The sequence below is a fragment of the Drosophila erecta genome, unplaced genomic scaffold (assembly GCF_003286155.1).
Source record: "Drosophila erecta strain 14021-0224.00,06,07 unplaced genomic scaffold, DereRS2 tig00000021-arrow-pilon, whole genome shotgun sequence".
NCBI classification, from domain to species: domain Eukaryota; kingdom Metazoa; phylum Arthropoda; class Insecta; order Diptera; family Drosophilidae; genus Drosophila; species Drosophila erecta.
The window spans coordinates 19071457-19096998 of NW_020825198.1; the positions used below are offsets into that span (position 1 = coordinate 19071457).

Genomic DNA, 25542 nt, shown 5'->3' on the forward strand with positions numbered 1-25542 from the left:
AAGTTGCATATTTTCTAAGGCTATGCTCACCTTCTGCGGTATTGTGTAATAAACTTTGTTGCCTCAACATTAATGAACCCGCTTCGCTGGAAAGTGTGAGAAATGGCTTCGGAAGGATTGAGAAAAAGAAAGTTTGGTCAGGGAAAAAGCGAGTGCAATGGGCGCATGAAAATCGAAACCTAATCAAGCAAATTGGCCATAAAAATAAATCGTATTAGCCGGAGGATATGTGCGAGCCTGTGTGTGTTTGGCACACCTCTCTAAGCCTTTAAGTTTCCAACTCATGTGTGCCTTGCCCCCCGGGCAAACACACACAGATCTATCGATACCACTGCACTCAAGAAAATCCCTCAATAGAGCAATAAATTTGAAACCATATCTTGTTGAATACTTTGGGAATTCCTAAAGAGATTTATAGTTCAAATGTTCCAAGTTTATTGTTGTGAGGTTTATGAAATATAATAATATAATACGGAAACTTGCATCTGATGATAAATCGAATAATAATAACTGCAAATAATTTATTTCCGTACATCGGATGCTCGGATTCCGCGTTTGTAAAGAAAGTGCAGCGGGATTCAGGGGGAGATGGGCAGAAGGCCATGGGAGGACGCACATGCTCAGCCGCTGGTGGCAAATAGCATTTAACTTTGTTTGTTCAGTGTAGCGTGGTGTGTAGTGGGCGTGGCCGAGGGTCAGTGAAGTGCATATCAAAGCGAACTAATGAATAAATTCATTGAATCCATAGTTCAGTCCGATGTTTGCCCAGCGTTTGAAACGAATTCCGGCACTGGCGCTCGCCTTTTCAGTCAAGGGCTGTGCCAGTTGGAAAGTTCGCAAAATTCGCAGGAGGAGTTTCCGGCATCCAAAGGATATAGACAGCTGTTTGTATAAGAGATATGGCAGCTGAGCATTAATGCACCTGCCATCGAGCCAGCCGGCCAACTCGACCCTTGGCTTATTTATGGGCATTACTCAGGCGGAACATGGAAGTGAAAGTGTTTTTAATGCTCTAAGCCTGCTCCCTCGACGAGCTGCTAATTTGAGAAAGGTCCCATAAAAACCGACACACGGGGAAAAGGATCCACATGGAAAGGGTTGGCGCACCTGTGGCTGCCATTAACCGTCGAGACCCGAAATGGTTTCTTTATTTGTCAATTAATCAAGTCTCGGCTTCGGTTCAATTAAAATTTTATACTGCAAATGACTTGGGGGAACTGCCAACTGCCTATCAAATTTTAATTGCTTTCAGGTGTACGAGTTGGTAGCAGGTGATTAAAGGGTAAATCAAAATTAAATTTACATGAATATGGCTACGCAAGTCTTTAAATTGCAAGCATACTAATTTCCCCTTCAAGTAACTGCAAAAAAGCGCCCATAAAATCTTGTGCGATTAACTATAATCTCCATTATCTCTTTGTCGATCTCTGGGGTCAAGTCACTCCTACAGACGCTTAATTACATTTTACTGAATAAAAGAAATTTGACCCACATCACGGTGTGAAAAGCATATTCGGAAGAACATTATGCACATAAATCTTTTCTATTTGATTACATTAACCCTTTATGGCTGCTCTCTGTTTCGCTGTAGTGCAAAATACCCAAATCAAAAGTGTTAGGCCAAAGGAAACAAAAAGTCAAATTCAATTTAAAAGCGAGCCAGATTCTGCATGGATATACCCTATAAGTGTTCTACTCATGGGCGTAGTAATTCCTTACTTATTCGAAAGGGCAATAATTATTATTCGAGCTTTTTATTAAAGGTTGTCTCTAATTTTGATTTCTTAAATTCACTAAGAGGGATAAGCAGTTGTCACTTCTATCACTGCCTAACAGGAAAAATTATATAATACAAAACCATGATGATAACGATGACTGATCGCTGTAAGAATAATAATTAGTATTGGGATACACTTTATTTCTGGTACTTCTTTACATTTATTAGCATTTTATTAATCACAGGCGTAAGAGTTGACTTTTTCCGTAACAGAAACACAAGTCCAAAGTTATATATTACCCCTTTGCTACGCCCATGGCTACACTCGCTTTCTCTGTCTCTCGTTTCCCCCCTTTTTTCTGTTTGCATTTGTTTCGACTTTACGGGCGTTTTCATTGTGCATCGCTTCAGGTCCTGTCTCGCTCTAGCTGGCTATTTGTTCAGCTGTGTTTTTTGTTTTGGGTTTTCTAGAATTGCGTGGCGTAGCAGGCCACTGACTCTTTATGGCGAGTCCCTTTCCGCCAGGACCTCGCTGATTGTTTTCGCTGGCGTTGCCGTTGACGGTGTCCATCACCGCCCGGCTCGCCACATTTTTTGTGGCACCGAGTCCAGGAGCTTGCATAGATTTGCGACGTTTTTCATGTTCCCCAAGGGATGCGGGAGGAGAAGTAGATGTGGATATATATTCTGTATGGAGTTGAATACTTCGTTATGGTATTACTTTTCCCGTCCGTTATTCTGTTTTTGCACTGCTCGTTTCATTTATTAAATCACCCTCGTCAATCAAGTTCGTTGACATGGTTCTTTCAGTTTCAGCTTTGGTTATTTTTTGGTTCCTTACCCCTCGGCATCAGATTATTGTGTTTAATAAAAAATTAAGTGCTGGGTTCAAAGTTGAAACATGCGCCATAAGCTTTAACCGAATGCGAGACAACATAAAATCACTCATACGCAGCGGTGTCCCCCGGCCAATTTCAATGCGTGTCACGTTTCAATTGTTCCAATAGGGGAGTGTCCATGTATGGGTAACTATTACTGCGTTTATGCGGCGCGCTTTCCTCTTTTTCCCGCAAAGTGTGCCAATTCGTGTAAACCACTTTTCACGAATACTCTAACAAACAAACGATGATTGTACTTTGTTTTGTTTAGAATCGTAGGATTAATTAGCTAATTATGAAAGTTACAATAGTTTTTAGAAATATTATTAATTTTTGTCCTTTTTCTATTACATAGTTTATACCAAATTTAAGCAAGATTTTCGGCATACTTTCACTCTTTTAAGAAATCGTGGAAACACATTGCATGAACGTAGTATCTGTATGTGTGTTCGAATTTCCCTTATATTTCACGTCGCGTGTGTGCAAGCAAACATGTAGAAAAATAAATATTAAGATATACACACAGAACAAAAGAGCAGTATATAGGTATATCTATATACTTATCAGTATATCGGGAATGGATTAGGAGCACGAGTATGGTAGGGGACCCACGGTCACGACAAGGACAAATTCCAACAAGTGTGCGGACATAAATGTCGTTATCATTAGGTTGGCAAACACTTGAGCTCCGAAGGACAACAAAATCCTGGAGAAGGGGTTGTGGATTAAGTTTACGAGCAGAAAAATTAAATATGGAATGTAATAAATGATTAAGTACGTGCTGGAGTTTTGAGCTTCAATTTAAGATTAAATGCCTTAAGTGGGCGAACTTTATTGCACTTTGATAGTTGCACAAATAGTTTAATCAATACTATAAAATTCGGAACGTTTCATAACGTGTATTTTCAATTTAAGATTGCAAAAACCTGAGTTCAGCTATATAAGCAAGCTGAGAACTCGCCTTTTATGAAATAATATAGAATTTAAGACACGAGATCAGCACTTAATTCTCATTACAAAGTAAATGAGCTTGAAGGAAAGAACCTTCACCCAGCAGCAACACATCATTAATCAATTTGAATAGATAGTAAAAGTTTACTTCGCAAACAGAATCTGAAATCAGCAAGCACTTAACATCTACTTACACCTCGAGGCACGGGAAACTAGCATCAGCAACTGCCACTAAAAACAGCGGGAGCTAAAAACCCATTGTTGATTCATCTGCCAAGTGAACAGGGGACTCCCACTCCCATTTGTTCGACCCTTTCACCTCGAGGAGTTACAACTACTCATTGCCATGTCGGGCCAAAAAAGGCAACTTTGGAGTGCAGGAAGTTTGGCCAGCACAAAAAAAGTTAAAGTGTTGGGCAAATAGAAAAACATGCTGAGCTGAGAGTGAAATGAAAAATGTTTCTCGGCAGACCCCAACCATTTCCATCAACTCATGCCGCTATCAACTTTCAAATTATCAGAACCCACAAATTTACAAAGTTGGACCAAGAAGACCGGGGCATAAAGTTTTATGCCTGGCGTCAACTTAATTATTGAATGCCCGTCGCCTTTATTTTTTATTCCTTACTTTTTACCCGCATCGCAGGTCGCTTCTGGGAGCAGGTGTGCCGAGCATTTTGTATATTAAATATCAGGGACTCAGTCGGCGAGTGTTTGAGAAATTTTAAATTGAAAAACTTTTGACCAGCACACAAATTAAAAAATAAACCGAGTATAAACTTCTTTTCCCAGCCGGAAAATGAACAGCGTCCGGGCAAAACGTGGGCGGGAAGAAAATCATTAAAAAATAAATCCCTTCATCAGGTTTAAGAGGCATCAAGTGCGATTGGCTATATCTATGTGGCATGCCACATGCAGCAGCCACGGCAGCGGCATCAGGCATCAGAGTTCAAAAGTCACGTGCAGCACAAATTGATTGCAGCTTAAATGCAATCCCAGCAAAAAATCGAACACAAAAACATTAAAACAATCGGGAAACCATGACAAATATTTATGAATTACATCTGCCACTTGCGCATTTAAACTGTGTTATTTTATTTACCCGAAAGGAGGTTTAATAAGGAATCGGCTTGTGTAATATTCAGCTGACTGTAAATCACACGCCATATATGCAAATTAATTTTAATTTATTTCAATCGATGAATAGCAAATAAATGAGCTTAATTAATTGGCGGTAAAACTGTTGCAGAAGGCTGAAGGGATTTCATTTTCGCTTAAACAGTAAATAGGTAATTGCAACATAGCAATGCTTAAACTGCTTCACAATGCGTTAAAAGAGCAACAATGACAAAGACTCGATAAACAATTACTTGAAACAAAAGCTAAACCAGTTTAATTATTATTTTTCGCTATACTGTCTGGTACAGTTCGGTCTCACATTTTGCCCTTCTTCTTTACCAATTTCGAGTCCAACCATTTCATGACTTAATATACTGCTCACTTGACAGAATTGCTATGTTTTAAAGTACACATTTAAAATATGTTAAAAAAGAGTTATCTAGTTCGCCGTTCTTTTTATAGGTTGCATTTCGGTTCACACGTCCGAATGAACTCTAAACATTTACTTTATGGAGGCTCCTTTAATTTGACTGCCTGGTCAGCCACTTGGGTAAGCTTGGCTTCCACCTGTCTGCTCCTGGTTTTATGGGCTGCAAATAAAAATTTCATGGCTACAACTCAATTTGGTGTTTAACAAGGGAAAGTGTGAAGCATTTAATGGTAGGCAACTTTAATGTAATCAAACAGCTGAACTCGGGCTGAGGGTACTAGTATTCCAGCTTAGCGGAGGATCCTTTCCCATTATGCAAAATCGGAAGGAGAAATTGTTGAGGCGCTTGCTGCATATAAATACGTCCTCCTTTTCGCAGACTTAAATCACCAGTTTCACTTGAAAAACTCTATTTTTGCCCGAGTTTTCTAAAAAAAAATATAACTCTTAAAAAAAAGATGTTCATAATGCTTAGCTCCAAATAAATGGGTTAAATAATAATACAAATATGAAAAACTATTCAGTTATCATTTCCATTTGTAAATAATACTTACAAACATGTTTAAGCATTGCATTTTTCTGAGTGAACACTTAAGCCTGTCTGGGTCGAGACCAAGTTTATGGCGCCCAACGTTCGTCGCGCACTCTTCGTTTTTGGCAAAAGTATTAAAACTTTTATTCTCTGCTCCTTTTTCTCGCTTACTTGGTACCCTGCCTTTGATCTTGGAGGCGGGCATCGGGCTGCCCGTGAAGGAGGCGACTGGGAAAAGCTGTGGGCCGAACTCCCATGCTCTTTGCAATGCATCGCCGTCTGCTTTTCATTCCATTTCACGCTTACTATTTCCCACCCAGACCATTTTGCTTAACTGGCGCGAAAATGCTGGATTCCAGTCGTATTAATTTTTAAATAGTCTTGTGGCAGTGCAATCCACATCGAACAGGCACGCAAGTGGCCAGGACTCCAGGCGAGCCATGTGTGCCATGCAGCATGGGGCATGCAGCATGGGGCAGCTGTTCTTCTCCCTCGGCTTTCATTTCGGCCGAGGCTCGGGCAAATTAAAAGCTTTTTGCAACTGCACCGCGCTGCTGGAAAAACAGTGGCCCGGCCTCGAGATGGTGGGCAATCAACGCGGATGGGAGTCCAATCGGATTCCTCTTAACTTAAAATTGAAAGATGAGCTCATGACGAATAAGATCAGACACTGCAAGAGGTTGCTGTATGTATCGGAATATTGATAACTAATAAATAACTTTTGAATTTGTGAGTTAGCGATAACCAATTATGCCAGGTACGTTGTTTGGGTTTGTTGGCATATGCCATATGCTCGAGCACTGTAGCAGGATTTTAGGATTCAACTTCTGGCCTTCCACTTATCCGGCATGAGCGTAAATCATACATCCGATCGGCCATACTTCATGGCGGCTGAGCCCCATCACACGATTTATGATTCCCGCTGGGCAGACCAAATGACCCACACGCTAAGCCGACAACTTGTTGGACCCTTGGCCACATTCCTGCCACCCCTACCACCCCGCCACACCGCCACCCCGCTGATTTGTGGCCAAGGGCGGGCATTCTTAAAGCCTTAAGGGTAGGTTATCCTGCGAAATCCTTGGGGCTGCCTGCGTCGATTTCGAGACCCATTTGTATGCAAGTCCACGGAGCGCGAGAGCGAAAAACTTATAACCCAACCGTGCTGTAAGTTTAGTTTAATAGTTGCTCGCGCAAGTTTTGCAACTCCAGTCGCGTCGCGTTTAATGCAAATTAAAACGTTCCCGGCGCCAAAAAGTTGGCCGTGCTCCATCATTTTCGGCGCGTCAAAGATTAAATTGAGCAAGGAGACGCCCGGGAGCTGGCACAGAAAACCAGTCAGAAAGTATATAGCCACATTAAGTCACTGGAGAACAAATGGTAGTTAGCAGTCGCCTCGGTTCAGTTGTTTCAGTTTTCCCAAACTCCTGCCAGTTTTGTCACACGGTTTTTGCCACTTTGTAACGACGAAAAGGCGTCGAAAGGCAGCTGAGTTGGTTAGACGCTCGACCATAAACTTAATGACATTTTCCAGGACTGAGACATTAAGGCAGGCTAAATTGGTCCTGGTCTTGTAACCACTTTGAGCCTACTTTTGATTTTATTAGGGCCATAGTGTTAAGTTGGCCCGTGTAATTACCAACTATTACGTATCAAGTGCCCTTCACTTTTATTTGCATAAATACTTTATTGTGTCATCATAAGTATCAATAAACATTTGGTGGCAAAAACACCACGCGCATAAATATATTCCTGTAATCCCAATTAAATTTTCTGTAATGAGATGATGAGCAGCGTAAAAACAAAATCATTACACTGTGTTACAAAATGAGACCTTTATTAATTACATTGAGGTGGAGCAAATCACTAATTGTGTTATATGGTCGAAACGCTTCCGTCTACCTGCTACAAACTTTTCAACGAATTAGTATACCCTTTTACTCTACGAGTAACGGGTATATCTATTAAAAATGCGGGTGTGGTTTTCGTTAAAATGGTTTACATATTTGCACAGAAATTTTCTTGCACAATACATACCTTTTTGAGATATATGATAGGTTAAGCATCAATCAGCATTTCATTTAAATACAACAAAACTCTATGTAAATTCAATTTCCGGATTAATTTCCTATCCGATTTCAAAATAAAATCATATGCAATGTTACCTTTCACCTATTTGTTGAACATGTTTTCACGTTTATTTGGATTTGAATTTGGATCGCTGAAAGCGCAGTTTAATATAACGAATAGATAGAAAATTTGATAAGTTGTTTCATTCAAGTGGCTCTACTATTTTATTGAAAGGCACACTATTTACACAATTGCTTAATACTAGTTTTGCAGTCGCCTTAGACGCCAACTATTCTAGAAACCGAATTCATTTTCCCCTGATTATCATAGCCCCTTGGCATTTCGAGTTTGTGGCTACACCAAAAAGGGGTATTTGCATTAGCCGACTTTGGCTTTGAATTTGGCTTTGGCTTTTGGCTTTCGCTCGACACGGCGGTTTGTGGAAAAGCCTCGGTTTCCGTGGCTGCGGTTTATCTTGTCTTCTGCCCTCGTCCTTGCTGTTGTTGCTGTTCGTAAGCAATTTAATTGAATTATTTGCACTGCCTTCTCGTCCTGGCTTCCAGGCTACTCAACTAGCAGCTCCATCTGTGACAGCTGCTCTAATTAGCTGGGCAAGGGCATCGGGTGCAGAATTCTCCGGCAAAGGCGCTTAATTAGCTCGCCCTCACTAGGAAATTGAGGTGAACCGCGGTGGGGTTGGACTGCTTAGGCCTATCAGCCTAGCAGCCATCCTATTATGACCGAATTGAATTGCTAACAAGCTAAGCAGCAGACTCGGCGACAACAAATGTCACTCATTCACAATCAGGGCGTTTAAATTAATTTCACGTGCCACTTTGGCCCATATTTCTGATGATGCCGGTGCTGAAAGAAATGCCTCTGGTTGGCGTACAATTTTATGATTCAGCGAATCCTGACGACATTGTCTAGTCTGGGCTCGTTATCCTTAGCTATTCATCCTGCGTGCCGCCAGGGAAGTTTCTCTACTCGCCCCAAAGCATGTTTCCATTAGAGATGATCTGAACTGTGACTAGAATTGTCGGGGGATTAATTTAAAAGGCACTAGGAATTGATATTGAAAATGAAAATTACTTCATGAAATGCCATTTGTTGCGTTAAGTCATTGTCATCTAATAGAGCAGTTAGCTCGGGCATTAAGTGTGATTCCCTTATAGCATTCTAGCTTTTCAGTTGATTCAAATTCAAGCCCTGCGGCTAAATTTTTAATGGTCACGTGGGGAAATCACCGGATGTCACATAAGCAATCGCGTCCTGAGCTAAATTCCAAAATCCTCATTCCTATCTGTTGTTATTGACTTGGCTTCGCTTCGGATGGCCTTGCTAGGCAGCTGGTGTCTGTCATGTCATTTATCCAAAAAATCTGCCATAAACACGTCGCACACGTATGCGCCATTTTAAAAATGGCGTCAGCTTCACTTCCGCTAAATGTTGTCCTTGATTTCGTTTCAGTGCCTGTGTGTGTGCGTGTTTTTCCTGCGGGCCCGGGACCAAGACAACTGCATTTGAATTCAATTGAACGAGATGCTTATGAAGTCGTTAAGAGCCCTACAGCACATCGAGACTGGGAGCTCCCACCCAGCTCCCACACTCAGCTACTTCCTTGAATCCCGATTGTCGGCAATATTGTCACATCGTCGAAAATAATTGCCGGAAATACAAAAGGAAGGCGGCGCCGAAACCGAACCAAACAGAATCGAGGAAGAAATGAGAATAGATTTCCAATTTTCTCGGCTCCCAAGGAGGAAGCACTGCAGGGCGTCCTTGTCATTGCGGCTTACGTGGCGTATACTCAACTATAATTAATTACGCCCTTTGTGTCCGCGTGGGTGGACACTCCCAGAGACTTCTCCGGATGCCGAACGCTAGCTGCCGGACGATAGAAGCTTCCTCCTTGAGTGGCTTCTTTTCAATTTCGATTGCTGGGTCATTGACTATCCGCACCACAGTTGAGAGCTATAAAAGCGCGATTGGATTGCAGGGATAGCCACATTCATGCACGGCCAGTGCACGGAAAACGTACTCGGAATTCCAGCTGGAATCGGTTGGTAGAATGGCCCCACTGCATCTGCTGCTCCACTGTGCCACCACTCTGCTGATTGCCAACGCCCTGGTACTGAATCCCCAGTTGATGGGTGCAGAAAATGAGGGCAAATCCAAAGTCGGTTTTCCCATCGACCTGGACGACGGAGTAGACGGGGTGGACCTGCCACTGGAGGTGGAACAGGATGTGACCGGGGACCAGTCCGTCGGCAGGCCCCAGCACTCCATGCCGCCCGACTGGCTGACCTTCGACGAACCCACTCCGCCCACGAAGCATCGGACTGGCCACAAGCCGCAGATCATCCTGAAGCACCCGACCAGCGGATTCCATAAGCTTTCTGCCCACGGACATCGCACCTGTCACGTGGAAATCGTCAGCAAGGTGCAGGGTATCTGCCAGCCGATGCCCATTGGAAGCGCCTGCGTCTCGGATGACTACATGGACCTCTACACTGATGCCAACTGCTCATCTCAGTAGAAGGGTTCACTTGTGCCCTGATTGATGGATTGATTGATTGATTGTCCGTGTGTGTGTGTGAGCTCAGATTTTGTGCGAGGAGGAGTACGACTACCTGTTGCCCAATGTCAACAAAGCTTGTATAAATAAATCTATTCAATAAAATTTTACATTTTCTACAAACTGTTTATTATGAGATCGGTTACTGTTCAGCTGCTGTACTGTACTGTAATTATATATATATACATATGTATTGAGTATTGATTTTATTTCAAAAACTAAATCATTTTCTACTTAACATATTTCGTCTGCATCTTATTGCGATAAATGCGACAAAAACTTAAATATCTTGTCAATTCCTAATTAATGGGTAAAAGTAAAATAAATGTACACAATTTCTACAAAACCTAAGCCATAAGCCAAATTTGGTTAACTCCGTTCGTATCTAAAGCCTTTGGTTACCACTCGCAATTTGTAAACTTATAAGTATTAACTGATGTCCTGTTAATTACAAAACTTACATTCCTCAAAACTATTTTCCTATAAATTGCATTGATTACTATTCTTACCCAAACACTATCTCAACTTTGGCCAAATGGTTGGCTTAGCTGGCTTTATTCCCGGAATGGTCGTGGAGTTTCCACTGCTAACGCATTGAGCTCCAAAGAGTTCCAAAAGTTGAGGTGCCCGGAAAAATTCGGACCGCTTCCAGGACGACGGACCCACTCGATCCATCTGATCGTAGATGAGGCCCGTCACATCCAACGCTCGAAATTGCTCCAGAAGGTGTTCATCATGCAGATCGTTACCCCATAAAAAGAGAGCCTGCTGCAGATCCAAGGCCAAATGGACTAGCTGGTGTTTGTTTTGAAAGTTCTCCACATGCAGAGCTGTTCCCAAAATTTCTGCGGACTGAACGAAGTTAATGGCTTGCTGGAAACTCTGGGTTCTCAGATCCATATACGCATCCCAAATCTGGGACTTTCCAATGCTCATTAGAATCACAGGAAAGACATGCTGCTTCAGCCTAATCATTGAGCATATATCCGCATCGAAGCTGGCGAAGATTAGTGGACGTCCGCAGCCATGATGAATTGTGGTCTGCAGAATCCTGTCCACGTAGATGTTTTTGTTCAAACTTTGCGTGGATTCCGGCACACCAGAAGCCATTATTTGCGGCCACTTAATCTCCACCAGAAGTCCCAGCGTTTTTGGTAGTGCCTCATAAATCTCCGAGAGTTTGGGGAAAATTCTGTGCTTTTGGCTCACATCCTTAACATTAAGATTGGTGTATTCCTGGACGGTCCAACGCTTTAGGATAAACACACGGCTGGCTTTGAGTTCCGAGTAGGTAAGTTCCCTTATCAGGACAAACCGTAAGTCGAAACGATCCCTTACAGAACGATCTCTGTCTGAAGTGTAGAATCCAAAACCATGCCAAACTATGGGAACGTAGTCCTTGGTCAGTTGCACATCCAGTTGGACCATATCTCCCTTGGCCTTCAGCACTGCCAGATAGCTTTCGATGGTGTTCTCCGTAAGACTGGTTGAAGACTGGAAGTAGCTGGCTCCCAAGCCCCGATATCCGACATCCAACGTAGGCCAATTATCCGGCCAGTAGTGATGGAAACTGGCTCTCAGATTTCCCGCTCCCACTTTTGGCATGGGCTGAACCACCAAGTAGGGCAGGGTGATCTCACCAACGGCCAAATTTTGTAAACTCGCAAAGATGGGGAGCTGCAAAATCCCACGGCTGCCCTTGATCTGATCCGGAAATATGTACGTCTCTCCCAAGGATAACTGCACATCTCTTGATCCCTGATAAATGGACAAGCGAAAGGCATTGTAGGTGTCCAGCGGCTGATAAATCCGGAACACCACAACGGAGCCTTGTGTGTACCGCACTCCCCGTTGGTTCTGTGGCCTGAACGATGACTGATTGTAGGCATACCTGGAGACCTCTATGCGGGTGTCGTCTATTAAATTGAGCGGTGTTAGGATCAGCCGGTACCTGGCGTTGCTTGCCATTCCAGATATAGCAATATGATCGTGCCAGATGAATTTCAGCTCTATTACGTACTCGTACTGCAACCAACCGCGTTCCAGGTAGAAACCCCCACCGACCGAGGTGGGGTAGGCTTCGCCGAATATGTCCAAGCCCGGGGAGCGATAGATCTCGTAGGTCTGCAGCATTCGAGCCACTCTCTGGCCCTCCCAGCTCCGCAGGACCCGCTTGCCTTGGCTGTTCTTCGAGAAGATGAGGTATCGATAGTAGAATCTTTGGGTGGCACATATCCACACCCTCAGATACCACTTGGTGCGAGCCTTGTCCTGCTCCTTGAGCGGCAGAGCCTTCTCGAGCTGCCAGAGGCCCAGAGTTGGATGATCTCCACTCACGGCCACAAACTCATCGGGGGCCAACCGAATATGGTGCCTCAGCTCCAGGGTGAAGACCCGAAAGAGCGGCACACAGATGAAGCTGCGGCCCGAGATCTGGCTGGGCTGCTCATCGTCGAAGATCTTGAAGGCCTGCAGCTTCTCGGGCCCGAAAACAGAGGTTTCATTCACAAAGGCGCCGCTGAAGGGCAGAAGCAGAAGCTGCAACAGCAGCAGCCCATGGGGTATGCTAATTGATTTTAACACATTCAAACACACTCGAGACCGACACATTTTTCCTCATTCCACACAACAACATCACCATCTTTGCGCCACCGAAACAAGTTTTCGCTTTCTCGGCCAAAATAAATCGGAATAGCCCCCGGATCCGAGACGAAATTGAAAACGAAAACTAAGAGATGAGCGCGACTTGGATCGGATTCGACGGCAAGTTGACCCAACGATGACAAACAACTGAATGAAAGAAATTCTTAAAGCTCATCGTGGTTTTGTTTCAGCCGAAACTGGAGTTGCCCTGGGAAACGGAATCGGAATCGGAATCGGATTCCGAATCAGCTGCGATCGAAGAAACTCTGACTAATAAGTCAGCGGCTCACTAATTGAGTTGATGGGTAAGGTTGGTGACCACTGGGCACCAGCGATGACAGCGTGAGCAGTTAAACTCGGGCTAATTAATACATTATTAAGATATAATCGGGGAATGGGGAATTTTTATTGCCGAATGGGGGCAACCTTTCACTGAATAAATTATTTTTGGGATCCCTGTAGAGCGGTATAGCACTGTGGCCCATTAATCATGCACTCATAACTTCGGAGCTAGCAGCTCCATATTTTTTACCGGGAAGGGTATCGTCACTTCGGAGTTCTTGACCGCTCGGTCTTTGTTATGCGACAGTCGATGGTATGACATTCGCATATCTGTACCAAATTTGGCATATGTAAATTTCGGGCTAAAGAAAGTTGCCAGTTGGAGAGGAGAGATCCCGCACAATGGCTGGCTCAGATGTCTGCGTTCTCCACCAAGGGCTTGACATAAACCGGATTATAATCCATGTACAGATATCGGGACAAATGCCAGCGTTGCATGATCGGCGGCTTCTTCGACCGGCAGTCCTTTTTCTGCCGGATTAGGCTGAAGTTTTTGATTGTCAGGTCCACTGTCTTGAGGTACGAAGCTATGTCTTCGAGAGTCTTCTCACTCGGGACTGCTTTCCGGGTATAAATTGCCATCTGATGACGCATCCAGGGCAGGGAGCAGTGCAGCTCCACGGCATAATTTGTGAAGTCTGTTTGGGTGATCCGTGTCCAATAGAGATCCACTACAAAACCATAAAAGTAATTTGAGAAGCAGACAATTAAAATGTTATACTTGTATATGCACAAAAAAGCTTGTCTAATTGTTGCTTTAAAAAAATATATTAATTTTAATAGCTTACAACAATGTGTTTCATTTTTAGATTTCCATTGGCAAAGTAAGCTTTTTAATGCAGTTTTATGAATAAGTCGGAAAGATTTATCAGCTTATATTTATGAAATATAGATTTTAATTGAATTGAATTGAACCGAACTTGACTTACGCTCTTCAAAGTAGCAGACCTTAATTCTCCCTGGACTAGTCCCATAAACATACCAGCCGCCCTTGATCTAGAAAAGATAAATCAATTTCCCGCTATTAGCGGTCTTTCGTTTATCGGATTTCAAGATCATTCCCACCTTTTCAGCGTCCACTGGGAATTCTTTGTACAAACACCTCCAAGTCCAAGTGGCCACCAGGCAGCTGGTCAGCATCAATGGAACCAGGCCCGCAGCGAAGAGGCATTCGCATTTGGCCATGCCCAGACCGATGCAAATGAGGCGCTCTCTAATTGGCCATAAACCGAACGGACTTTAGGCCTGACTTCCAGCACGAGGGCCAAACCTCTTAATGGCCCACTCTCCATTCTCCGTTTATGGGCCGTGTTCTGGGCTCAGCATTTTCATGGCTGTTTTTACATTCGTCACGGGGCCATCAAGTGTAAGCGGATCGAATTTTATCATACGACTTAAGCTGTGGGGCAGGCATTCGTTTTTTCCATTTGCCGGAGATCAGAGTAAAACAAGTCATTCGACGGGTTGGCGTTGAAATTTTTACGAAAATATTTGGTGTGATTTTATTTACATACGAATCAATCACTTTTGGTTTTTGTCATAAAACGGATTGTAACATTGATAAAAATATATTATTGCTTTTTCTTAGATTTGGATAAGTGTAAGCGACTTCTTTAAATATTTCAGTTTCAACTTTATGTCGATACTAGTGATTATTTGTACATCTTAAGAAAATAGTTCACACAAATCTATATATTATAAACAAATTTTGAAAACAACAGTAAATTTTGAAATTTTAAGAGGCATCAAAAAGGATTTTTAACAGTTAAATAAAATGTCTTCTAGTTTACAAAAGTTTTTTTGCACAAGTTACACAAGCATCTGTGCATATCGGTTACGTCCAAATTTGAATAGTATTTTGATTTACAAAAGTTTATTAGCAACATCATTTTTGCAAGTCTTGCATTGAGGTATTGCTAGATTGACTAAAGCAGGTAATGTAGGTGTATATATTGTTGTAATTATCGATTCGTCGCTTCGCTTTCTTCCCATTGTCTTTTGTGGTGCTACTTAACTTTTGGGGAATTCCTTTTTTGCATGTGTAATTTTGCCAAATGACGGCTTAACGTGCATAGAGATGATTTATTTATTGGTCTCCGTTTCGTTGTTTCCGTTGGGCAACGAGAAACTACAAATTACCCAACCACTTTAAAGCTTCCACATTTCTCTTTCCCAGTTTGTGTTTAAATAAATATACAAACTAACTTAAAAAGCCTAATGATTAGCCATAGCTTAAGTGTACCCGCCCGTTTCATTCTAGTAACCCCATTTCTTAGATCCGGCATTGGGCAGCGAACTCGGCCATCAGTGCGGGTGATTTGAAGAAGGCTTCCCGCTTGCCCTGCGGCATGAAGAGATCACTGCGATCGTAGCACGTGGCTGTGGCCCCGATCCGGGTGAAATACTGCACCCGCTCCTTGGAGTTGCAATCGTCTCCCCAGATCACAGCTATCTGGCCCAGGTCCTTGGCCTTCCGCAGCATTTCCGAGGCATTTTCGCCAAGGAAGTCCTCGGCATGTGGAGCTGTGCCAGCCAGCTCGAAAGCTTGAGCATTGTTAACGGCAGCGATGAAGGTGCGTGTTCGCAGATCCAGGAACGGCTGCCACTTCTTCGTCTCTCCCTGCGTGAGGAACATCACTGGGAATACGTTCTGCTTGAACCTCAGCATCGTGCACATATCAGCATCGAAGCTGGAGAAGATTATGGGTCTGCCACAGCCCTTCTGGATCACCTGATGGAGCACCTTGTCGGCGAAGAAGTTCTTGTCGATCGTTTGCTCAGCCTCTGATCCTCCACCTTGGCGACGCTGTGGCCACTTAATCTCTACATCAATGCCCAGGGACTTCGGCAGCTTCTCCAGCACCTCCACCAGCGTTGGAAATATGCGGTGTTCCATCCTGGGCTCGGCGTTGTGCGAGGGATACTCCCTCACTTGACCTGCGATCACAGAGAAGATGCGCAGCCTCTTGAGCAGCTCATAGTTTATGTCCTTGATCAGCACGTACTCCAGCTGATCTGGGCGGCTGATCTGCTTGCCAGGCGGAGCAGTTCGCAGTCCGAAATCGTGATAAATCACAGGCACACCATCAGCAGTCAAGTGGACGTCCAACTCGATCATGTCTGCGTGATGTTCATGGGCGCTCAGGAAGGAGGCGATAGTGTTCTCCCTCTCCGGCGGAGCGTCTGCAATGTAACTCTTGCCATTTCCACGATGACCAACATCCAGGTTGGGCCAGCTCTTGGGCCAGTAGTGAGCATAAGTGTTCTTGAAGTCCAGCGGCGAGTAGCGGTAGGGCTGCACCGTGACATAGGGAAGCCGCAGCCTGGCCAGGGTCTCATCTATATTCCTGGCCGACTTTATCGGCAGGTGGAGCACTCCCTCGCTACCAGTCAAGTCCGAGGTGACCAAAGTGGCACTGCCCAGCAGTTCGTTGGACATGCTGTAGCACTCCAAGCGGAAGTGCTGCTCCATCATCCTCTCCAGCGGCAGCGTGATGTGAAAGATGACAATGTCCCCCTTGGTGTAGGGCACTCCGAAGGTGGGTTGCTGCTCCAGCTGGCTCTTGCCGTACTCCTGTTTAGAGTACTCCACATGGAGACCAGATGTCTGCTCCACAGGCACAATCTTCAGCTGAACGTGCTGGGGGTCAAAGGTCTCGATGTCGTGGACTTGGAACATCTTCTCCCCGTTGAACTTGAGCTGCAGAATGGCCTCATGGTTGAGCCAGCCGCGATGCACCTGCGGCCTTAGATCGGAGTTGTCCGAGGTGATTCCGAAGACGTCCAACTGGCTGCACTGTAGCTCCGAGCAGGGTCCCAGGTACCTGGGCTTGAAATGGGTCTCCCATCGGCGGATCTGCTTGTAGCCAGAGAGATCCTCCACGTAGACAAAGTAACGGTACTCCAGCTGGCGGCAGGATTGAAGGGGCACCGTGGCCTGCCAGTTGAGCTCGTCCAGCGATTCCAGAGCCACACTCCTGGACAGCTGCCACTCGCCGAGGGCTTTCACATCGCCGGTGAGTCCCAGTCGCTCCTCGGCGGCCAGGGGAACCTCCAGCCGCACATTGAACTCCCGCAGAGTGGGCTTACAGGCGGCGGAGGATCCTGATCCCGGCTCCAGCTCGTTTCCGGTTCCATAGGTGATGGAGGCTCCGTCCACGAAGGCGGCGCACTGCAAGGACAAGGCAACGGCCAGGATTAGTACAGTCCGAGACATGGCCATCGGGTTAGAGTGGCGATCGCGCGCCGACTGAAAGTCGATCGAGCGGCGATGTCTGCTATTAAATGCACGGCAACTTTCCTGCTGAGCCAGCGAGATTAGTCGATGACCCCTTGCGGATTCCGCTTCTGCCTGATAAAGTTTCTCTAAGCGGGGCGTCGGCGGTCTGCTGTCTCTGCTCCCTAGCCCCCGTTCCCAAAACCCCCCGTCGGCTCCGCGGAATCGCCGATGTCTTGAGTTAGAATCGAAAACAAGTTCGCGCGATAAGCACGCGTCTTTAGTCGCTCCCAAACCGCTCGTGACTTTCACAGGCGCAAACAAGATCACGTGTTGTACTGCGGCCCGACTAAAGATCATCCCGATTATCAACAGCTTAGCTTAGCTGTTTAAAAGCAATATATTATATTGGACACTGATCTGACGTGTAGTAATTTTATTTATACGTGCCTTTTTGCCCAAGCCTGCCTTCGTCGAAATTCTATTTGCGTAACTATTTGCCAAAGCATAGATAACCCAACCTATTTATATATATTATAAATATATTGACGAAATCCCATATTTTGAGGTCTAGCCCATCTGCTAATGAAATAAAAATGAGTTATGGCTTCATTTAATTTTAGCTCTGCTCGTACACGAATAGTTACAATCTAGCCGCAATAAATTTAGTTTGATTTATTGGAACACCTAATTCGTGTATTGCGTTCGTTGAAATACAACATATTGGAAAGTTAATATACATAATAAATATTACTGAATCAATAACATCTTGGCTATTATATCCATAAAAGTTCACTGCGGCCCTTTTAAAACTTGTGTACTATTTAAGCCGAAACCGGAATGCAATTATTCATTTCCTCCTATTCCACCTGAAAAATGTAATTAGCAGCACGCGCTACAAATCATTCGATATTGAGCGGTTTACCTTTGAGTAAAACGCGCGCAAGCCGCGCGGAAGCGGGTGCAATTGAGGCGTTTTTAGCAGCTGTTGCTGTTTTTGCCGCTGCTGCGACTTCTGGGGCGGCTGCCATGAGTGCCACGGCAGAGGATCGGTGATGCAACGACTGCTGAGTGCTCTACACCTGCCGACGATCCCCTGACAACTGGGCGCTAAACTCACACGCAGTGGGCGCAGTTTATGTAAGTGGAGCGGGCCCATAAATTGACCGAAATATCGAACAAATTAGCACGTGCTGTGCCCGCACAGAAATTGTTTACCGGACCGCCTATATAGACCTATTATCGGCGGAGCAGAGAGCCACCAACCACCCACCTAACCGACCGACTGTTCAGTTTTGGCTATGTGTAGATTTATGGCATGTAGATTCCTCCGACGCCTTGGCAACATTTCGACGGCAAAAGTCGCGTGTTCTGGTGAAATTTTAGTTAGCAAGGCAGCATATAGTTTTCCGCATTTTTTTATTTTTGACTAATTGCGTCAGAAGGTGCGTTTTGCGAGCGATTTCCTGGCGATTTCACGTTCTTGGCACAATTAGCATAGCCTTGTGAGTTCTTGCGGGGGAGAAACGCCCACAGTAACGCCCCAAACATCGAGCAATTCTCAAAAGAATTTCGATTTCGAGTAATATTTGGTTCAGCTTTTGATTTCTCAACTCTATGCTAATTTGCGTAAGATATTCCAGCTTTGCTCCGATTTCCAAACACCTTTTCACGTGTTCCTAACGCAGGCGCTCTTGCTACTCGCTCTATGTCTGAACACTCTTCCATATGTTTTTTGTTTTGGGAAATTTCAGACTCAAAAAGCTTTTCATGTTGCGGTGCTTGTACTTCCACTCACTTTTTCGGCGCGTTTTATTTATAGTGGAGAGGGAAAAGCTCGCCCATGTGTTTCGTGGCTTGTGTTTCAGGTGAACTCGTTATCAGTGGGCTCTTATATGAGTATCATATGAGTACCAGAGCGCATATATGTATTAGCCATATTTTATACGGCAGCCTCTTGAGAAATTAATAAGCCAACATCTAATCAAACATGGGAAACTTGAGTGGGGTCTCTCTCGAAAGCTTAGCCTTTAACCATGCTTGGCACTCCAGCGATTGAGTCACGAGTGCTGGCGACCTTTTGCAACATGTGGCACTCAGCTTGCAGAGCTGGTAGGAAAACTCAGAAGAGTGGCATACTATACTGGGAACCAGTGGATACTACAGTTCCTTCATGGGAAATGACATCATTAGGACACCACTCTAGCAAGGCGGGACTTGACTTTTCTTCTGACACCATATTGAAATATATGTATAACCAATCCCTAAGGTGAACCTCTTTGTTATTTACCAAGCTGGCAATTATCTCCCCCGCTCACGTGGTTATATATCGTTAAGTACCCCCTGCCCCCGTCGAATATAGATTTTCCTTTACCCACGAAAATTGCATAAACAAAACGCGCAAAAGACATGCAAATGTCCGATGACAACAGCAGCGACCTTCAGACACCCCAAAAAGTCAAAAGCTCTAAAACCTGCACTATGCCGACAGGCGGAGAAATCTGTAAAGCCTGTGCATTTACAAAGATTTCCGGTACTGTCCATGTGGTCATTAATGTGGGTAATTACATTTTGCATGTGGTCATCCGGACTCTGGGGCTCCATGGGGGTCAGCAGCATTGGCACCGACATTCTGCTTCTTTTCGGCTCTTGGGTTCACAAAAAAGTTAGGTAGGATAGGGTGCTTTGGTGCGGGGACCAACGAATTCAAGAAAATTCAACTTGTATCACAGTTAATTGTTTGCACTATGCGGCGTATGCGCAATATTTTAGTTTCTTCAGCTAGGCAAGCATTTTGTACTTGGGTTTTGGGCCTGTTGGCTTATTTATCGCTGGTTTTTACTATTTAGGCTTGTATCCTTTGTGGACAGTGGGAACTAGGACGGTGTGGACGGTCCGTCGTCACAAATCGACGTTGCAGTCGCAACTGTTTCGGGCGCTTTTGTTGTGCGCGCAATTTAAACGATTTCTTTTTATCGAAACTGAGTGGCGGAGCTTTTTTCTTTGTGCGAGAGTCGTAGTCGTATCCGACGACTTTGCGATTTGTTTTGGTTTTCAGTCCGGCGGTACAGTTGCGGCTGGGGCTTTTTCGAAATGTTGTTGGCCTCAACCGACGGGCAGCGGCGAAACAAAAACAGAAAACAGAGAACACACCAGATAATACAGAAAACATGAAGATTAATCGAATTAGCAATGCCCTCGTTCGGCCAGAATCAGGACAGGAGAACAAAGCGGAATCAGGGAAATATAATAAACTGTCTAAGTGGTAATCAAAATGTTCCCAGGCTAACTGTTTGTCAGTGTGCAAGATTAAACGGCACTACTAGATCCATTTATGATACCGATAAGGGCGCACTGATTGTTTTGTCAATAGAACTAACTTGGAAAATATTAGCAGAGAAGGCTAATAGTCAGTAATGGCAAAATTTTATAAAAAGGAATAGATGTGGGACTAACTAGGGAGCATATTATAATAGAGATTTCCATGCTGGTCGGATCATCCTTTGCCATAAAATGTTTGAACATACTCATAACCTGCTGCATACCAATATTCACGGGTGTAACACAATCCGCGCCCGAGTTACGCGAGGTCGGTCTGCAAATATACCCACCTTCAAAGGGTATCCCACTAAAACTCCCCATAAAACGCGCTATAGTTGCGCTGCTCGGCGCAGCTGGCAATCCAAAAGCTCGCAGATGACAACAAGAGCAATTCGCTGGGAGCGGCGCATATTAAAGAGCCCAAGCCCCAAGCCCCAGACCCCAGACCATCCCCCACTATGCCACGAGGCCACTTGCTCCGCCGAGAAAACGTGTTGGTCGTGTGCAGATGTCGGCGACGATGGTGCTACGCACGTGAAGCGGATTTCAGTCCGATTTGTGGGGCGTAGTCGTAGCCGGGCCCTCGCCACCGCTTCTCATCCACGTCCATCGACGTTGAATGGCATCAGCCGAAAAGCTCTCTCCGGAAGACCAGCATATATCTCTCTAGGGGAACCGGTTTCGGTCGGTTGGAAATTCGCCGTTTTCCCCGCTGTTTGTTTACATCGCACAATTGAGCGTTTGATAAGACAAGAACTACTCAAGCTTTTCGGCTTCGGAAGCAAAGCTCCCCGGTCAAGGTCTTGGGCTCCCTGCTCCGATCGTAATCGCATATATATTGATGTTGCTAGGCACCGATTTCGTGCCTTACAAAGGGTATAAATATAGCCAAGTGAACCAATTCATTCGAATGTTATTCACTTTCTTGGCGATCTCTCCTTTTCTCTTGATTTATAATAATTGTGGCTGTGGCACACCATGTTTTCAGCTTGGCACCCCCGCTCCATCATATTTATTTATGTTTTTATATTTTGTATAATCAATTTGCCGAGTAGTCGAATCGCCCCACTGGCTCCAAAGTCCAATTCAGTTGTTCTTGTTTATTTCGTTTATGTTTACGAAAGCTTATTTTGGCTTTCCACTATAGTATATAAACATACATATGTAGATGTGTGCTACTAACACACCCCCTTCTAGGAAGTCAAGTCGCATAAAAAGTCAGGGCTGTCCCGTCCCGATTTGTTTTTCTACATAGTATATTGAACATGATTTCGGTCACGTTTGCTTGCTGTTCTCTTTCGCAAAACAATAATATTTTGCTATATTCTGTACGACTTTGTTTGCGGCTACATCTGTTGTTTACATCACCCAACCACTTCTCGTTAAGAATGGCGAAATAAGCGATTGTTTACCTTAGATAAGCTTTATATAAACAATTTTATTAAGCAATAACTGCGCGGTCAGCCATTGCTTGCACTCTGCACTTCCACGACTTTTAAATATTAAACTTTATACAAAAACACAAAGCAATTGTGTGCAGTGTCAGTCAAAAAGTATCGAGAAATAGTTGTCTCGAATTGCCTTAGTAAATTAATAAAACTAAATAAATAAACTAAGCAAGCAACGAAACAACTGGATTCGCGTCATACGCGTGAAATCATTTTCGAATCTTTTAATATGGTTGATAGATCAATATCAACGTCAACATCTTTTAAATACTACCCTTTCTGCTTTTAACAATAGAACATATGCTTAGACTATGAAATAATCATTTAGTGGTACCTGGTCGGACATGATCAATGATCGTTGTCAGGGTCGTTGTTCATCAATTTGCCCTTGAGGGGGCGTTGGACTTGGAGCACCTCCCAGTTGTTTTTTCACTCCGTTTCTACACCTTTATGAGCAGCACACTTCCACCGATCAGCGATTCTTATCACGCACACAGACGCCTCCAGAGGCCTGAACAAAACTGATGGGGATGTGGACTATGTCGAGTATAACAGGGCTTTCAACTTAGTCTTTTGCTAAATAGGAAGTCGCTTCTGTCACTTTTTTTCACTTCCTCCCCGTCGCACAGCGTAAATACAATTAAATCAATTTAAAACAATAAAAGTCGTAGAGCAGTCGCCACAAAGAGAGACAATGATAGAGACCACAATCGCGGCAGATAGAAGGTAATGAGGCATATTGGGTGTTCGGCGTCTCAGCGAAACGCAACTGACCTAAAAGATCATAGAAAGAGATTAAGCAAACGTGCAAGAGATTGCAGCGAATTGAACTGTACCCAGCAACAAACACGTCACGTTGCGGATGCAGTGATCTGCTCGCCTATAGCTTCTTCGGTTGCCTCAGACTTTGACTGTGCAGTCCCTTCCTCTGGCGGTGACTTCTCATCCGCCTTTGTTTTAGGTTCACGCTCGAACAGAATGACCAGCTCGGTGTGCATGGTGTGGGGAAACATGTCAACGGCCACAGCAGACTTTGGGTAGAATGGCTCCCCCTTATATTGCTTAGACTCCGGTCTGGCCAGCTCGATGAAATTCCGCTTAGCACTGTGCGGATTGCAAGAGACGTAGACCAGACGATTGATGGCATCTGCTGATCGGATTGCGGCTATCGACCGGTGGTCTGAAAAAGTAAATTCAACTTTTAAGATAAATATCGAACGATTTCAAGCATAGTTAAATGTCTTTTATGGAATCTTAAAAGACACTTAAGCTAATGATTTAAGCAACGTGAACTTACGCAGCCCAGCCCTAGGGGGATCCACCACGGCAATAAGATCCACCGGCTTACCCGGCTCCTGATCGTAGAGAGCTTCCCGAACCATACTCTTGATGAAGTCATTTGCATTTCCTGTGAAGAACTTGGCATTTTTAATGCCATTCGCCTCCGCATTAAACTCGGCATCCTTAATAGCATCAGGGACGATTTCCACGCCCATTACTTTCCTGCAGTGCTTGGCAAAAGCAAGCGTAATGGTGCCAGTACCACAGCAAATATCCAGCATGGTTGTGTCCTTAGTAGGAGCAACTAGATCAATGGCCTTTTGATACAACACGTTAGCTCCTTCCGTGTTGATTTGGAAAAAGGCCAGAGGGCTAATTCGAAACTGGAGACCCTGTATGGTATCGGTGATGTGGGTGCTGCCCCAAATGTGTTCTACCGGATTAATCATCTGCCCTGCTTCCCGATGTTTGACATCCTGGTAATACAGAGAGGTGCATTTGTACGGAGCGTCCTTCGCCAGCTCTTCGTAGAAGGACTTCAGTTCTTGCTTAAGTTCACCCTGCTCGTCGTCACTTAAATTCGATGAGTATATGCCCGCCACCAGCATTAGTTCGCCTGTGGCACTGGAGCACCGCACCATCAGCTGCCGGAAGTGGCCTACATTTCCGTCCGGGTTGAAGGGCAAAAACCTGGACTTCCTCACCAAGTCCTGGAAACTGCGAGCAGCCCATTTGGCCTGTTCCGGTAGATGTGGCAAGTCTGCGACCTCGGCAACTTCCACAGATCCATCGCTGTAGCAGCCCAATCTAAAGCCCACAACCACTTCACCTGCGGAGTTCTTTCCCACGGTGAACTCGTTTTTGTTTCTATACCCATTGACGGTGGGTGAGGGAAGCACTTCTTGGAATTGGAACTTATCCAAATGGGGCTTCGCCCGCGGGTTGACCTTTCTTAGTTCCTGTGTGTATTTCGCCAGAAGTGCTGACATATCCTCGGATTTCTGTTTGAGCTGCTGCTCGTAGGCAATGTGCGACAAAGGACATGTGGCTTCCACCGCCGTACGTTGCTTCTTGGGCTGTCTTTCAGACTCCTGATCCTCGGCAGCTCGTTTTTTCTGTAAAGGGTCGGCAGAGGCCTTGGCAACATGGGCCTTCAGCACCTTTCCCTTCCATTTATATCCATTTAGGATCTCTAGTGCCCTCTGCTGATCCTCCTGACTGCGGAAGCACACAAATGCGAACTCTTTTCGGGTTGGAGCCTTGATTTTGGTCACGTCGAACTTGAGGGTGTTTCTCAAAAGCTTCTTAAATTCCTGCAAAACAATATTGTTATATGTGTTTATCTAGGTGAAATAGATTTGAACAACCTACCCCAATACCGAAATATCCCATGTTCTTCACTTCAACTTTGAATATTTCCGAAGTGAATTCATTTCGCTCCAAATAGGCGTACTCCTCGCCGGGTTTTCCGGCTTCATCCTTCCCATCTGCAACCGTGGATTCATCCGTTTTCACTAAATTTTCCGCAAGATCCTCCACCTCTATGGTTTGACCCGCTCCGTCTGCTGGTATTTCCGCATTTAAACACTCCATTTGGTTAAAACAACCCGATTTATTAATGAAAATAAAATATAAACAGAAAGAAAACACGTGAAGATGCAGCAGTGTGACCGTCGAATCAAAAGCGTATACAAACACCAATTGATAAGGGTGAACTGGCTATGGCAGAGGTGAGTTTCTTTGCTAAATATTACCAACATTTTGTGACAGACTTTGACTGTGCTGCAGGCTGTCAAATGATACCGGATACGAAACTCTTTTGGCGCCAAATCCGAAACTTCAAAAGTAAAGCAAATGGCCAAGACTGGATTTAGATTGCAAGGGCATGAGTGACTACCTGGGTAGGAAAAAAGAAGATAGTTGACAAATTCACGTCTTTCGGAAGCTTATGAAATCCATCCAACTTTCAATAGATTGGAAATAAAACCTGGAAAGTATTTAGTAAGTTTTCAAATA

At 44.5% G+C, this 25542-nt stretch overlaps 5 protein-coding genes across 7 annotated transcripts; 1 reads left to right on the forward strand and 4 right to left on the reverse strand.

The window, feature by feature from the left end:
- The first annotated feature begins 9701 nt into the window (after positions 1 to 9701).
- Positions 9702 to 10380, forward strand: LOC6545350. The gene has a single exon (XM_001973254.3). The coding sequence runs from the start codon at positions 9769 to 9771 to the stop codon at positions 10234 to 10236; it is 468 nt and encodes a 155-aa protein (XP_001973290.1). The 5' UTR covers positions 9702 to 9768; the 3' UTR covers positions 10237 to 10380.
- A 61-nt stretch (positions 10381 to 10441) lies between these two features.
- Positions 10442 to 13130, reverse strand: LOC6545351 (glycerophosphocholine phosphodiesterase GPCPD1). Its single transcript, XM_001973255.3, has one exon. The coding sequence runs from the start codon at positions 12883 to 12885 to the stop codon at positions 10792 to 10794; it is 2094 nt and encodes a 697-aa protein (XP_001973291.1). The 5' UTR covers positions 12886 to 13130; the 3' UTR covers positions 10442 to 10791.
- Positions 13131 to 13302: 172 nt separating this feature from the next.
- LOC6545352 lies at positions 13303 to 14535 on the reverse strand. The gene is made up of 3 exons (XM_001973256.3): positions 14326 to 14535; positions 14190 to 14256; positions 13303 to 13931 (listed from the first exon to the last, which is right to left on the reverse strand). The coding sequence occupies exons 1-3, from the start codon at positions 14443 to 14445 to the stop codon at positions 13612 to 13614; spliced, it is 507 nt and encodes a 168-aa protein (XP_001973292.1). The 5' UTR covers positions 14446 to 14535; the 3' UTR covers positions 13303 to 13611.
- A 189-nt stretch (positions 14536 to 14724) lies between these two features.
- LOC6545353 (glycerophosphocholine phosphodiesterase GPCPD1) lies at positions 14725 to 22976 on the reverse strand. Of its 3 annotated transcripts, none has more exons than XM_015157515.2 (2): positions 22580 to 22976; positions 14725 to 17431 (listed from the first exon to the last, which is right to left on the reverse strand). In XM_015157515.2, the coding sequence occupies exons 1-2, from the start codon at positions 22589 to 22591 to the stop codon at positions 15533 to 15535; spliced, it is 1911 nt and encodes a 636-aa protein (XP_015013001.1). In that variant the 5' UTR covers positions 22592 to 22976; the 3' UTR covers positions 14725 to 15532. The 3 variants fall into 3 exon arrangements, with proteins under 3 accessions (XP_015013001.1, XP_001973293.1, XP_026832382.1); XM_001973257.3 differs by lacking the exon at positions 22580 to 22976 and adding an exon at positions 20045 to 20537; XM_026976581.1 differs by lacking the exon at positions 22580 to 22976 and adding an exon at positions 18402 to 18661 and having other exon boundaries at positions 15112 to 17431.
- Positions 22216 to 25232, reverse strand: LOC6545354 (tRNA (uracil-5-)-methyltransferase homolog A). Its single transcript, XM_001973258.3, has 4 exons — positions 24898 to 25232; positions 23543 to 24839; positions 23082 to 23425; positions 22216 to 23019 (listed from the first exon to the last, which is right to left on the reverse strand). Exons 1-3 carry the CDS (start codon positions 25117 to 25119, stop codon positions 23097 to 23099), a joined length of 1848 nt encoding a protein of 615 aa, XP_001973294.1. The 5' UTR covers positions 25120 to 25232; the 3' UTR covers positions 22216 to 23019; positions 23082 to 23096.
- Positions 25233 to 25542: the final 310 nt, after the last annotated feature.

Excerpts from the sequence above, each read along its gene's own strand:
- LOC6545350 (XM_001973254.3), top strand. The coding sequence starts at position 9,769 with ATGGCCCCACTGCATCTGCTGCTCCACTGTGCCACCACTCTGCTGATT.
- LOC6545351 (XM_001973255.3), bottom strand. The coding sequence starts at position 12,885 with ATGTGTCGGTCTCGAGTGTGTTTGAATGTGTTAAAATCAATTAGCATA.
- LOC6545352 (XM_001973256.3), bottom strand. The coding sequence starts at position 14,445 with ATGGCCAAATGCGAATGCCTCTTCGCTGCGGGCCTGGTTCCATTGATG. Across the intron at positions 14,257-14,325 it reads TCCCAGTGGACGCTGAAAAG|ATCAAGGGCGGCTGGTATGT; the intron begins GTGGGAATGATC and ends TATCTTTTCTAG. Across the intron at positions 13,932-14,189 it reads GGTCTGCTACTTTGAAGAGC|TGGATCTCTATTGGACACGG; the intron begins GTAAGTCAAGTT and ends ATGGTTTTGTAG.
- LOC6545353 (XM_026976581.1), bottom strand. The coding sequence starts at position 18,635 with ATGGGCCCGCTCCACTTACATAAACTGCGCCCACTGCGTGTGAGTTTA. Across the intron at positions 17,432-18,401 it reads TGCGCGCGTTTTACTCAAAG|TGCGCCGCCTTCGTGGACGG; the intron begins GTAAACCGCTCA and ends TTGTCCTTGCAG.
- LOC6545354 (XM_001973258.3), bottom strand. The coding sequence starts at position 25,119 with ATGGAGTGTTTAAATGCGGAAATACCAGCAGACGGAGCGGGTCAAACC. Across the intron at positions 24,840-24,897 it reads TGGGATATTTCGGTATTGGG|GAATTTAAGAAGCTTTTGAG; the intron begins GTAGGTTGTTCA and ends ATTGTTTTGCAG. Across the intron at positions 23,426-23,542 it reads TCCCCCTAGGGCTGGGCTGC|ACCACCGGTCGATAGCCGCA; the intron begins GTAAGTTCACGT and ends TTACTTTTTCAG.